The sequence below is a fragment of the Trichechus manatus genome, unplaced genomic scaffold (genome assembly GCF_000243295.1).
Source record: "Trichechus manatus latirostris isolate Lorelei unplaced genomic scaffold, TriManLat1.0 scaffold00021, whole genome shotgun sequence".
NCBI classification, from domain to species: Eukaryota; Metazoa; Chordata; class Mammalia; order Sirenia; family Trichechidae; genus Trichechus; species Trichechus manatus.
The window spans coordinates 12,694,597-12,707,115 of NW_004443957.1; the positions used below are offsets into that span (position 1 = coordinate 12,694,597).

A 12,519-nucleotide genomic window follows, 5' to 3' on the forward strand; every position below is an offset into this window, starting at 1 on the left:
TTTCAGACCAAAAGAGCAGTGAACCTGAAGACAGAGCAATAAAAACAAGAGAAAAATAAATAAATACGCCTGAGAAAAAGACAGAAGAATTTTAAATGTTTCAGTAACCTGTGGGAACATATGAAGCAATCTAATAAGTGTGTAACTGGAGGAAAAGGGAGCAGGGAAGAAAAAAAAATTTGGAAAATTTTTCAAATTTGATGAAAATATAAAACCCCAGGATCCTAGATGTTCAATGAAACCCAAGCAGCAAAAACACAACGAAAGCCAAACCAAAAACAAGTGATAATATTTTAAAAGCAGCCAGAGACAATGGCATTTTATGTACAGAGGAAAAGAAAAACTATGAACTTCTCATCAGAAATGATGCAAGCCAGAAAACAATGAAACAAGATTTTTAAAGTATGGAAGAAAATAAAAGGTCAACCTGTAATTCTATGCTCAGTGAAAGTATCATTCAAAAATTAAGATGAAATAGTCATTTTCAATGCTGATAATATTTGCTGCCATTTTGCAACAAATCAGACAAACATTTAGAAACTAAACAACATACATATAAATAGCTCATGGTTCAAATAAGAAATCACAATGGAAATGAGAAAATATTTTGAACTGAATAAAAATGAACAGATATAGATAAAACAAGGCTTAGAAAGGGAAACTAACAGTGTTAGATGTTTTTATTATAAAAGGTTGAAAATCAATGATCTAAGCTCTCCCATTCAGAAACTAGAAAAAGGAAATAAATAATAATACCAAAAATCAATGGAAGAACTATATGGAAAATCAGTGATACTAAAGTCAGTCATTTGAAAAGATCAATAAAACAGATAATCCTCTAGCTAGCCTGGTCAGGGAGAAAACACCATATATAAAGAAAGGAAGAGGGGGTATCTTTTCAGATTCCACAGACATTAAGAAGGAAATATTATGAACTTTCGTCCAATAAATTCAACAATTTGGGTGAAATGCACAAATTCCTTAAAAAACTATCAAAGCTCACTCAAGAAATGCAGAACTTAAATAGCCAAAACAGCTTAGAAAAAGAGGAACAAAATTACACTCCCTGATTTCAAGACATAATTACTATAAGCATACAGTAATCAAGACAGTGTGGTACTGATGTAAGGATAAGCATACAGATCAATGGAAAAGAATAAAGTCCAGAAATAAATCGATACATATATGATTAATTTTTGACAAAGGTGCCAAGAAAATTCAACGAACAAAGGATAATCTTTTCTACAAACGGTGTACAACAATCAGGTATCCACAATGGAGGAAAAAAAACCTCAACCCTTACCACACATCATATATAAAAACTAACATGAAATAAAGCCAATTCTATAAAGCTTCTAAAAGAAAACACACAAGAAAATCTTTGTGACTTCATGTTAGGCAACAATTTCTTAGACTGCTGACACAAAATCAGGGACAGTAAAAGAAACAAACAATAAACTGCACTTAATCAAAATTTAAAACTATTGCACTTTAAAAGATACTGTTAAGAAAATGAAAAGGTAGGCAACAGACTAGGAGAAAAATATCACTATCTGTATATCTGACAATAGACTTGTAACTAGAATACACAAAAAAAATTACAAGTCAAGAAGACAATGTCTCAGAACGTGGGCAGAAGATTAGGACTTCAAAGGTTATACAAAACTACAAGTAAGCATAAGAAAATATGCTTAACATCATCAGTCATTAAGGTAATGCAAATTATGACCACAATGAGATACTTCTACACACTCACTAGAATGACAAAAATTAAAGACTGAAAATACAAACCTAGTGTTGATACTGAAGAAAATTAGACCAAGTCCAGGAGAGCCAAAGTACAACCTTGAGTATATCCCACCTGAACTTAGAGACCATCTCAAGAATAGATCTGACGTGTTAAAAACTAATGACCAAAGACCAGACGAGCTGTGGAATGACATCAAGGACATTGTCATGGATTGAATTGTGTCCCCTAAAAATATCTGTCGACTTGGCTAGGTCATGATTCCCGGTATTGTATGACTGTCTACCATTTTATTATCTGATGTGACTTCCCTATGTATTGTAAATTCCATCACTATGATGTAATAAGATGGATTAGTGGCAGTTACACTGATGAGATCTACAAGATTAGATAGCGTCTTAAGCCAATCTCTTTTGAGATATAGAGAGAAGCAAGCAGAGAGACATGAGAAACTCATACCACCAAGAAAGCAGTGCCAGGAGAAGAGTGAGTCCTTTGGACCTGAGGTTCCTGTGCCGAGATGCTACCACACCAAGGGAAGACTGACGCATCACAAGGACCTTCCTCCAGAGCCTACAGAGAGAGAAAGCCTTCCCCCGGAGCCAGCACCCTGAATTCGGACTTCTAGCCTACTGAACTGTGAGACAATAAACTTCTCTTTGTTGAGGCCATCCACTTGTGGTATTTGTCATAGCAGCACTAGATGACTAAGATGGAATTCATACACGAAGAAAGCAAGACGTCATTAAAAAGATGGGAGAGAAAGAAAAGACCTAAATGGATGTCGGAAAAGACTCTGAAACTTGCTCTTGAATGCTGAGTAGCTAAAGCAAAAGGAAAAAATGATAAAATAAAAGACCTGAGAAGAAGATATGAAAGAGCAGCTTGAGAAGACAAAGTATTATGATGACATGTGCAAAGACCTGGAGATAGAAAACCAAAAGGGAAGCACACGTTCAGCATTTCTGAAGCTGAAAGAACTGAAGAAAAAATTCAAGCCTCGAGTTGGCAATACTGAAGGATTCTATGGGGAAAATACTAAATAACGCAGGAAGCATCAAAAGAAGATGGAAGGAATACACACAGTCACTATACCAAAAAGAACCGGTCAATGTTCAACCATTTCAGGAGGTAACATATGATCAGGAATCGATGGTACTGAAGGAAGACATGCAAGCTACACTGAAGGCACTGGCAAAAACCAAGGCTCTGGGAATTGACAATACCAATTGAGATGTTTCAACAAACAAATGCAGTGCTGGAAGTGCTCACTTATCTATGCCAAGAAATTTGGAAGACAGCTACCTGGCCAACCGACTAGAAGAGATCCATATTTATGCCTACTTCCAAGAAAGGTGATCCCACCGAATGTGGAAATTATCGAACAATATCATTAATATCACATGCAAGCAAAATTTTGCTGAAGATGGTTCAAAAGCAGCTACAGCAGTATATCGACAGAGAACTGCCAGAAATTCAAGCCCAATTTAGAAGAGGACGTGGAAACAAGGATATCATTGCTGATGTCAGATGGATCCTGGCTGAAAACAGAGAATAGCAGAAAGATGTCTACCTGTGTTTTACTGACTATGCTAAGGCATCCGATTGTGTGGATCATAACAAATTATGGATAACGTGGAGAATGGGAATTCTGGAACACTTAATTGTGCTCATCAGGAATCTGTACATAGATCAAGAGGCAGTCATTTGAACAGAACAAGGGAATACTGCATGGTTTAAAGTCAGGAAAAGTGTGCGCCAGGGTTGTATCCTTTCATCATACTTATTCAATCTGTATGCTGAGCAAATAATCCGAGAAGCTGGACTATATAGAAGAAGAACGGGGCATCAGGATTGGAGGAAGACTCATTAACAACCTGCGTTATACAGATGACACAACCTTGCTTGCTGAAAGTGAAGAAGACTTGAAGCACTCACTGATGAAGATCAAAGACCACAGCCTTCAGTATGGATTACATCTCAACATAAAGAAAACAAAAATCCTCACAACTGCACCAATAAGCAACATCATGATAAACAGAGAAAAGACTGAGGTTGTCAAGGATTTCATGTTATTTGGATCCACAATCAACACCCCTGGAAGCAGCAGTCAAGAAATCAAATGAAGCATTGTATTGGGTGAATCTGCTGCAAAAGACCTCTTCAAAGTGTTGAAAAGCAAAGATATCACCTTGAGGAATAAGGTGCACCTGGCCCAAGCCATGGTGTTTTCAATTGCCTCATATGCATGCGAAAGCTGGACAATTAATAAGGAAGACCAAAGAACTGACGCCTCTGAATTGTGGTGTTGGTGAAGAATACTGAACATACCACGGACTGCCAAAAGAAGGAACAAATCTGTCTTGGAAGAAGTACAACCAGAATGCTCCTTAGAGGCAAGGATGTCGAGACTACGTCTCACATACTTCGGACATGTTATCAGGTGGGATTAGTCCTTGGAGAAGGACATCATGCTTGGTAAAGCAGAGGGTCAGCGAAAAAGAGGAAGACCCTGAATGAGATGGAATGACACACTGGCTGCAACAATGGGTTTAAGCATAGCAAAGATTTTGAAGATGGCGCAGGACCCGGCAGTGTTTCGTTCTGTTGTGCGTAGGGTCGCAATGAGTCGGAACCGACTTGACAGCACCTAACAACAATGGTGTTGATAAGGATGGTGAACAACTGGAACTCTTTATACATTACTGACAGAAATGCAAAGTGGTATAGCCACTTTAGAAAATAAGTTTTGCTTTTTTTTTTTTTTTAATAAAGTTAAAGCTAGACTTGCCATTACAACCCATCAAAAGACTCCTAGGTATTAAGCCAAGAGATGTGAATACATATGTCCACATACAAAAATCTAAATGTAATGTTTAAACCAAAACCAAACCCAATGCCACTGAGTTGATTCCGACTCAGAGCAATGCTACAGGACAGAGCAGAACTGTCCCACAGGGTTTCCAAGGAGCGGCTGGTGGATTCGAACTGCCGACCTTTCATTTAGCAGCCAAGCTCTTAACCACTGAGCCACCAGGGCTCCAAGGTAATACAGTGATTAAGAAAATGAGATCTAAGCCAAAATGCCTGGGCTTTAATACTGGCATCACCATTATTAACTGTGTGAACTCAGACAAGTTACACAACCTCTCTGAGCCTCATTTCCTCATCTATGAAATGGGAATTGTAAGCATACCTATCTCAAATGATTGTTGTGAAGATTAAACAAGTAAAAGTAAAACCCTTAAAACAATGCCTGGAAAATAACAATAGTTTCCATTTGAGCACTTATTGTAAGTATCAGCAATCTGAAAACAATTGATAACGTAACACATTCAATTTTCACTTTAGAGTGGATTGGCATTTATGAACTTTGAGTTTCAAGTATCTAAAAGAGCCTCCAAAATAGTCACCTGTAATTTTACTAAGTCAGTTTTGTCTCATTATCTCTATTTGAGCCAAATGCTCATTCTTGAACTAATACTGATGCCAGAGGATTCCAATGCAATAGATTACTTGGGTCTGGATCATGTGTTACAACTCTGAATTTAGAGACGAGTGCACCTAGCCCAAGACACACAGACTAGGTTATACCAAAAACTACAAAAACATATCAAGTTACCCTTCATCCTATACAGAAATGGGGGGAGAGGAGGATCAGTTCATGAAACTTAACTGTGAAAAATAAAAAGGTTATTAACTTATATATGCGGACATGAAAACATATTACTCTGAATGAAATTATTATTTCAGAAGATAGGGGCCTATACAAATAGAGAAGGTGCCCTGATGGAACAATGGTTAAGCACTAGGCTGCTAACTGAAAAATCAGCAGTTCAAACCCACCAGCCGCTCCGCGGGAGAAAAGACCTGGAGATCTGCTCCTGTAAAGACTACAGAACAGCCTAGAAAAACCCTACGGGGCAGTTCTGCTCTGTCCTACAAATACAAATAGAACCTGGCACATACCTACTATATGAAGAAAGACAGAGGGCAAAGAACAGGCAAAGTGGAGGGCAAAAACATTCGGAGAGACACTACATGTAAAAATGGTCAAAAATTTAAGAAGCATTTTTTTTTTCATAATTTGAATGTTAACAGAAAAGAAAGGATTGGCTGATTCCACTGTCAAAAAAAAGTCCTTTCTCACAAGCTGTAGAAGCTTTCTGAGGAAGAGGGTTATAGGCTAAAATAATTATTAAAAACAGATTAAACCAGTCTATGTGCAAAGAAATCACCATCAAGAATCAACACATACATTGCTGTTGTGGTTGCCCCTCAAGTCATGCAAGGAAGAAAAGTGAGCAATAAGGTTTAAGGTTAGAATTACTTTAATCAATAACAAGTCTTAGATGGAATATGACTTTTGTGGATTGGACAGTGTCCCCATAAAATATGTGTCCCCTAACCCCTATACCTGTGGATGTAATCTCATTTTGGAATAGGAGTTTCTTTGTTATTTTAATGAGACCATAGCAGTGTAGTGTGTATTGCAAAACAATCACTTTCGAGCTATAAAAGGGACAGATTAAGTACAGAAGCAAGCAAGCATATATGGGGGAAGACAGAGGCCACGTCACATGAAGATCACCAAGGAACTGAGGAAGAGAAGATGAAAAGACAAGGACCTACCTTCCCCAGAGCCCACAAAGAGGGAAAGCCTTCCCCTAGGCCCAATGCCTTGAACTCGGACTTCTAGCCCCCTAAACTGTGAGAAAATAGACTTCTGTTCTTTAAAGCCACCCTCTTGTGGTATTTCTGTCATAGCAACACTAAGAAACTAAGACAATGATCGCCTAAGTAATCTGGCTCATTGCCAGAAAAGGTACAAAGATTTGTAAAACTAAAGAATCAAGTTTCAGTTTTGCAGATTCAAGGACGTTCTTTGTCGATGTCACTATAATAATATAATAAATCTTAAAGTTTATTTCAGTGGCTGAATATGTTTTAACAGTACATTTAGTCCTATATTTATAAACTCACAGTGACCTAAAAGTCATTTAAATTTGTCACTTATGCTTTCCTAAATGTCACAGGGAAATAATACCCCATAATTCAGTGACTCTCAAAAATTTGTGGCCTGATACTCAATAAGGAATATACTGCACATTGCTTATATAAATACACACACACACACACACACACACACATACGTATATATGGACCCCTTGTGCCACAGTGGTTAACAGCTTGGCTACTAACCAAAAGTTCAGCAGTTCGAATCCACCAGCTGCCCCTTCAAAACCCTATGTGGCAGTTCTACTCTGTCCTACAGGGTTGCTATGAGTCGGAATCGACTTGACGGCAACAGGTAGAGGTGCATTTATATCTATATACATAAACACACACACACACATATATATACATATAGGAGACCTTGCGGTGCAGTAGTTAAGCACTCAGCTGTTAACCTTAAGGGTCGACGGTTTGAACCCACCAGCCACTCCGCAGGCTGCTTCCATAAAGATCGCAGCCTTGGAAACTCTGAGTCAGTTCTACTCTGTCCTATAGGGTCATTATGAGTTGGAACCAACTCAATGGCAACAGGTTTTATATATATACATACATATATACACAAACAAAATTTAAAAATCCTTATTATGACAGGTTCTATGATATCTTCTATTTCTCCTAATAGTGTGGAAAACAGTTATAATGGCAAGAATGGTCAACGGGTTTTATCTTCAGTGCTTAACAGATTAATAAACAGATAATGGCTAACTAGAGTACTATGTCGAAGACTGTGGGACAACATCTTAAATCAGAAAAATATTTGAAATCTGCCATAATACTAAGAGAATGGTAACAATCATGTCAAATTATTATATTACAATTATGTGGTTAAAGTCTTTTTTCACATTATATCATGAGCTCCTTCAGGGTAGAGTCTATCTTAATTTGCCACATGATAGGCTGTTCCATATTTACTGAATGTATTTTACCTGCTTTCTATCAAGCAGATATTAAGACTCTAACCTTCCCACAAGGATCTCACTATCTAGTCGAAAATACATATTTGGCTGCAACTTGGAGAATAACTGGGACCTCCAGTAGTAGAAAAGGTCATTTCAAGTAGCTGGGAAAGTGAATGCAGAGGCAGTAGTTATGTGATAGAATAAAAGAAAGGAGTCAGAATAAAAGAAGTCATCTTCCATATACTAGCAAGATGCACTGTTTAAACGGACCATGTAAGAAAAACATGGAAAATCAAAGTAAAGACTTTTTACAAATGTCAAAGAATTATCCAACTTCAAGCTAAATACTACTCTTTTCTGTCACACAGGTTCTCCATCTATATAACACTATTAAAATCATTTCAAACTTGATAATACTTTCAATCCTCTGTATGGAAGAAATATTGAAGAGTAAACTATAAATTCCTAAAATTTTAATCAATTCTGCAATTAAATACAAACTTCCCTTCAAATAGGATATTAGTCAAGAGAGGCTAATACATATTACTGAAAACTATGCATTTGACTTTAAATCAGTCATTCTTAAGGAGGGGAGGTGGACATGTCACTACTACCAGGGGAGCTTTTGCAAACTATATTGCCCTGCGCCAGCGTCCAGTTATGATACGTCCTCTTGGGATGTGGGGTGGGCAGGCAGGAGGAGGAAGTAGTCAGGAGTAAAAACATTTATTTCAGTGTTAAGCAGCAGCTGCTTCCCTCCAATCTACTCCATTTAAGGAGCCCTGGTAGCACATTGGTTAAGTGCTCGGCTGCTAACCGAAAGGTCAGCGGTTCAAGCCCATCAGCTGCTGCACAGGAGAAAGCTGTGGCAGTCTGCTTCTATAAAGAGTACAGCCTTGGAAACCCTATGGGGCAGTTCTACTGCTTCGTATAGGGTTACTATGAGTTGGAATTAACTTGATGATAAGGGGTTTGGTTGGTTTGTGCTCAAAAAGTACTCAAATTTATAAATCTGAACTTCTCTAATTCCATTTAAAAAAGCACTAAATTGATAATTAGAAGATATCTGTGCTCTCATTTGCCTTCCATGTAGGAAACCCTGGTTCGATTCCCAAGCAATTCACCTCACGTGCAGCGATTACCTGTATATAAGAGGAGACGTGTGTGTTGTTATGATGCTGAACAGGTTTCAGCGAAGTTTCCAGACTAACACAGACTAGGAAGAAAGGTCTAGGGATCTACTTTCAAAAATCAGCCAGTGAAAACCTTATGGATCACAAAAGTCTGATCTATAACCAATCATGGGGACGATGCAGTGTTTAATTCCATTGTGCAGGGAATTGCCATGAGTGGACAGCCTGGGCTTAATAGAGGGCAGCTAACTTCAAGGTGGCTAACAACAATAACAATCTGAAACAAAGTTACTTCTCTGTGCCTGTTTGGGATATAATTATATTAATATTATATTAAAATAAAAAGTTCTATATAACTTCCGAGAATTGCTCTAAGATAAGATGAAAAAAGTATCTTTCTCATGTGCTATAGATATGTAAGGAATTATCATCATTAGTCAAACCTGGGCCTAATTTAGATATAAAAGCATAAAGTAATTTGAATTGGTTCACAGTTTGATTCTCTCTGAGGCATACTAGAGAAGACCACCCAGAGCCAATTACAAATGAAAAGGATTCCTTGGGCCTTACCTAATTCATATCTGTCTACCCTAAGAGCCTCAGAAAAATCAAACCTAGATGGAGAAGCAGAAAACAGACTCCATTAATTCTTTTGACTATCCAGCTTCACCGGAAAAAGATACAATGGACTAATGAGATCCTTAGACAAAAAGTGAAATATTCAAAAATTTTAACTGAAAACTCTCAATGGACACTTCTACACTAGAGTATAAAAGAAAACAGAATAATCTAAGCAGCATGATTAGGACTCAAGAGACTATACTGAATTTTTAAATTAGGTGATGGGTTAATAAAAATTTTAATACTCTTGTTTCAAAAAAAAAAAATCAGTGCCAGCTGCTTATACTCTTTCTACCTCTCCAAACCCAAATCAAACCCACTGCCATCAAGTTGACTCCGACTCAAGGGAACTCTATACGGCAGAGAAGAACTGCCCAACAGGGTTTCCAAGGCTATAAATCTTTACAGGAGCAGACTGCCACATCTTTCTCCCGCAGAGCGGCTGGGGGGGTCAAACCACTGACCTTTTGGTTAGCAGCCAAGAGCTTAACCACTGCACCACCAGTGCTCCCTACCCTCTCCAATTCCTTATAAAACAGCCTATAGCACGCTGAAACTCACATGCTGCCTGGCAAGACAGTGAGTACTAAATAAATATTTGTTGAATGAATGAATAATTCCCTTATTCCTCACATCTTTTACCCTATTTTAGTGTACCTATATGGATGCTGGAAACTCTGGTGGTTGCTGCTATCCAAAAGATCCACAGTTCAAATCCACCAGCCACTCCAAGGGGTTCTTTTCTTTTTTTTTTTAAGAGAGTGCTACATGATAAGGTAGAAGCTAATAAAACAAAGTGAAGCTTTGCACAATTTAGTCTTTTTAGCTACCATTTCAGTTCTCAGTAGACTAAAAAGAAAACAAACATGTTAGCATCCATATAAAAAACCAAACCAAACCCACTGTTATCAAGTTGATTCTGACTCATAGTGACCCTATAGGACAGAGAAGAACTGCCCCACAGGGTTTCCAAGGAGCGGCTGGTAGATCTGAACTGCAGATATTTTGGCTAGCAGCTGAGCTCTTAACCACTATGCCAACGGGGTTCCTCTCTACTGGGTATGAATGCAAACACCTCTTAGATCCAGTCATAAACTGTTAAAATTATTTATAATTAGCATTCACAATTATAGCCAAAAGTTTCAATAAAAAATGAATTAATTCTGAATCCAAAATAATTTAAATCAAAAGCACAAATATGAATAAAGACAGCAGTATTTTTCTGCAGGAGTCATAAACTATACATCTAATCAATAGCTTCCCTAGCAGTTCCAACTTCTTGCCCTATCATACTTAATGACACCAACACAGATCATCCTCAGCCCTGAAGTGAATCAACTTCCCCAACAATGATAGTGCAAGCCAACTTTCTACGTCACTAGTATCTTAAATCTATCAATTTCCTTCAGAAGAAAAGCACAAAACCCTACCAGTTCTCACTCAGCTAATTCCTTTCTCATAATCCAACCAATAATATCCAAAACCCAATGAAAATCCCAACACACTCAGCAAGTCAACTTCATCTTTCACTTAATATGGCTAACCCCTCTATGCCAAATCTCATGACTGAGTAAGTACTGTGTATCATTCAAGATGACAACTATGATGGCAAAATCTCTAATACCTATCATTTCTCAAACCAGAAGCTCCGGTAAACTCTAATGTGTTATACAAGTGTAATACAGTTGTAACCAACACACTGATGATGTTTAATAAATGTGGTTCCCTCTTTCAAGATATTCAACTGAAAAACAGAATATTTTGTGTATAGACTTAGACCACAACAGATATAAAAGTGGCCTATACTTTGAAATGTGAGACGAGATATATTAATACACACATGTACACACATGGCTGATACTTAAATACTACTTCCCCTTAAAACATCCTTATCCATGTTTAGAGCACCATCCACCATACTTCCAATAAGCAAATTCTGCCCAACAACTCCATCCCTCAGCATCCCAAGAAGCTCCATCCTCTTCCTTTACAAATGTAACTCACCTCAACAAGTAATCGGATTGATTTTTGGGTGCCTAAAACACCAGACAACCAGAAAATGCAAGGCTCAACCTTCTTGTCCAACTTTCTTCTTTATCCACAACTATTTACTTGACCCTCCATCCCCTCACCCTACTTACTATTCCTTAAACTTTCACTTCCTCCCAACCATCGCTCACCTCTTCACTACCCCCAACCTGCCTTTGGACTTCAACATCTCCCCACTTCTCCACTCCCTCCTTACCATCCTCCCTACCCCCACCACCAACTACTAGTTCGAATCTCAGAAATGCTCTAATCCCTCTGCAGACTCCACAACAGAACCAGTATCCAAGCTCTACAAACAGGCCACCCTCACACTGGACCCCACCAGCCTTACCAGCAAGAACTCGTAATATAGCCGTGGTAGGGGATGGGGGGATGTTATTCAAACCTACCATACGAAGTCGTTGCTTTTGTCTTCATAGGAGTTGATAAGCCCGTTGCAGAGCGGGGTGGGCAGAGGTCGTTTCCTGCTGCCGCTGCCGAGGCTAGAGCTGCTCCCACCTATGCCAGGGCTGGGCCTGGCCGCGCAGCTGAGCCGGGACAGGCCAACCGACACCGCCCCGCCGCTGCTGCCCGACGCTGCGGCCGCCACCAACACAGGCCGCACCGGGCCCCCGAGGCCGCCCGAGCCTGCGGCCTGGGCCGCTCCGCCGGACACCAGCGCCGCCGCCGAAGCCGCCACGGAAGGGGGCGACGGGGAAGACGACAAGGACGAGGAGGCGGAAGTCACCGAGGAGGCCGCGGAGGAGCCAGGGCTCGTCCCAGCGGAGCCCGATCCGGCCGGGCGGCTACCTGACATCGTGACTCCCTCCCCTCCGGCAGGGCGCTCGGAGGAGAGGGACCCAGACCACGACCCGCCGCCGCCGCCTCCCCTCCCTCAGTCTCAGTGCATCCTGAGGACGCGCGCCGCGCCGGGAGGTGGGGCTGAGGAACAATAAAGTTGATTTTTTTTAAGGCATCCACACCACAGGGTCCGACGGGAGGGGGCGGAGGAAACTAATAAAGGAGAGTAGAAACCACTACACTCTATACGGCAGAGAAGAACTGCCCAACAGGG

General features: G+C 39.7%; 1 protein-coding gene across 4 annotated transcripts in view; it reads right to left on the reverse strand.

Annotated features, from left to right (window-relative positions):
* Positions 1-12,485, reverse strand: part of COP1 (COP1 E3 ubiquitin ligase) — a 235,295-nt gene extending 222,810 nt beyond the window's left edge. The window contains exon 1 of one of the 4 annotated variants that reach the window (XM_004372845.2): positions 11,855-12,485. In XM_004372845.2, the coding sequence (XP_004372902.1) occupies positions 11,855-12,261 (407 nt within the window). In that variant the 5' untranslated portion in view covers positions 12,262-12,485. The remainder of the gene's footprint in view (positions 1-11,854) is intronic. The other 3 variants (XM_023728059.1, XM_023728060.1, XM_023728063.1) reach the window with 3 other exon arrangements.
* Between the last annotated feature and the right edge of the window lie 34 nt (positions 12,486-12,519).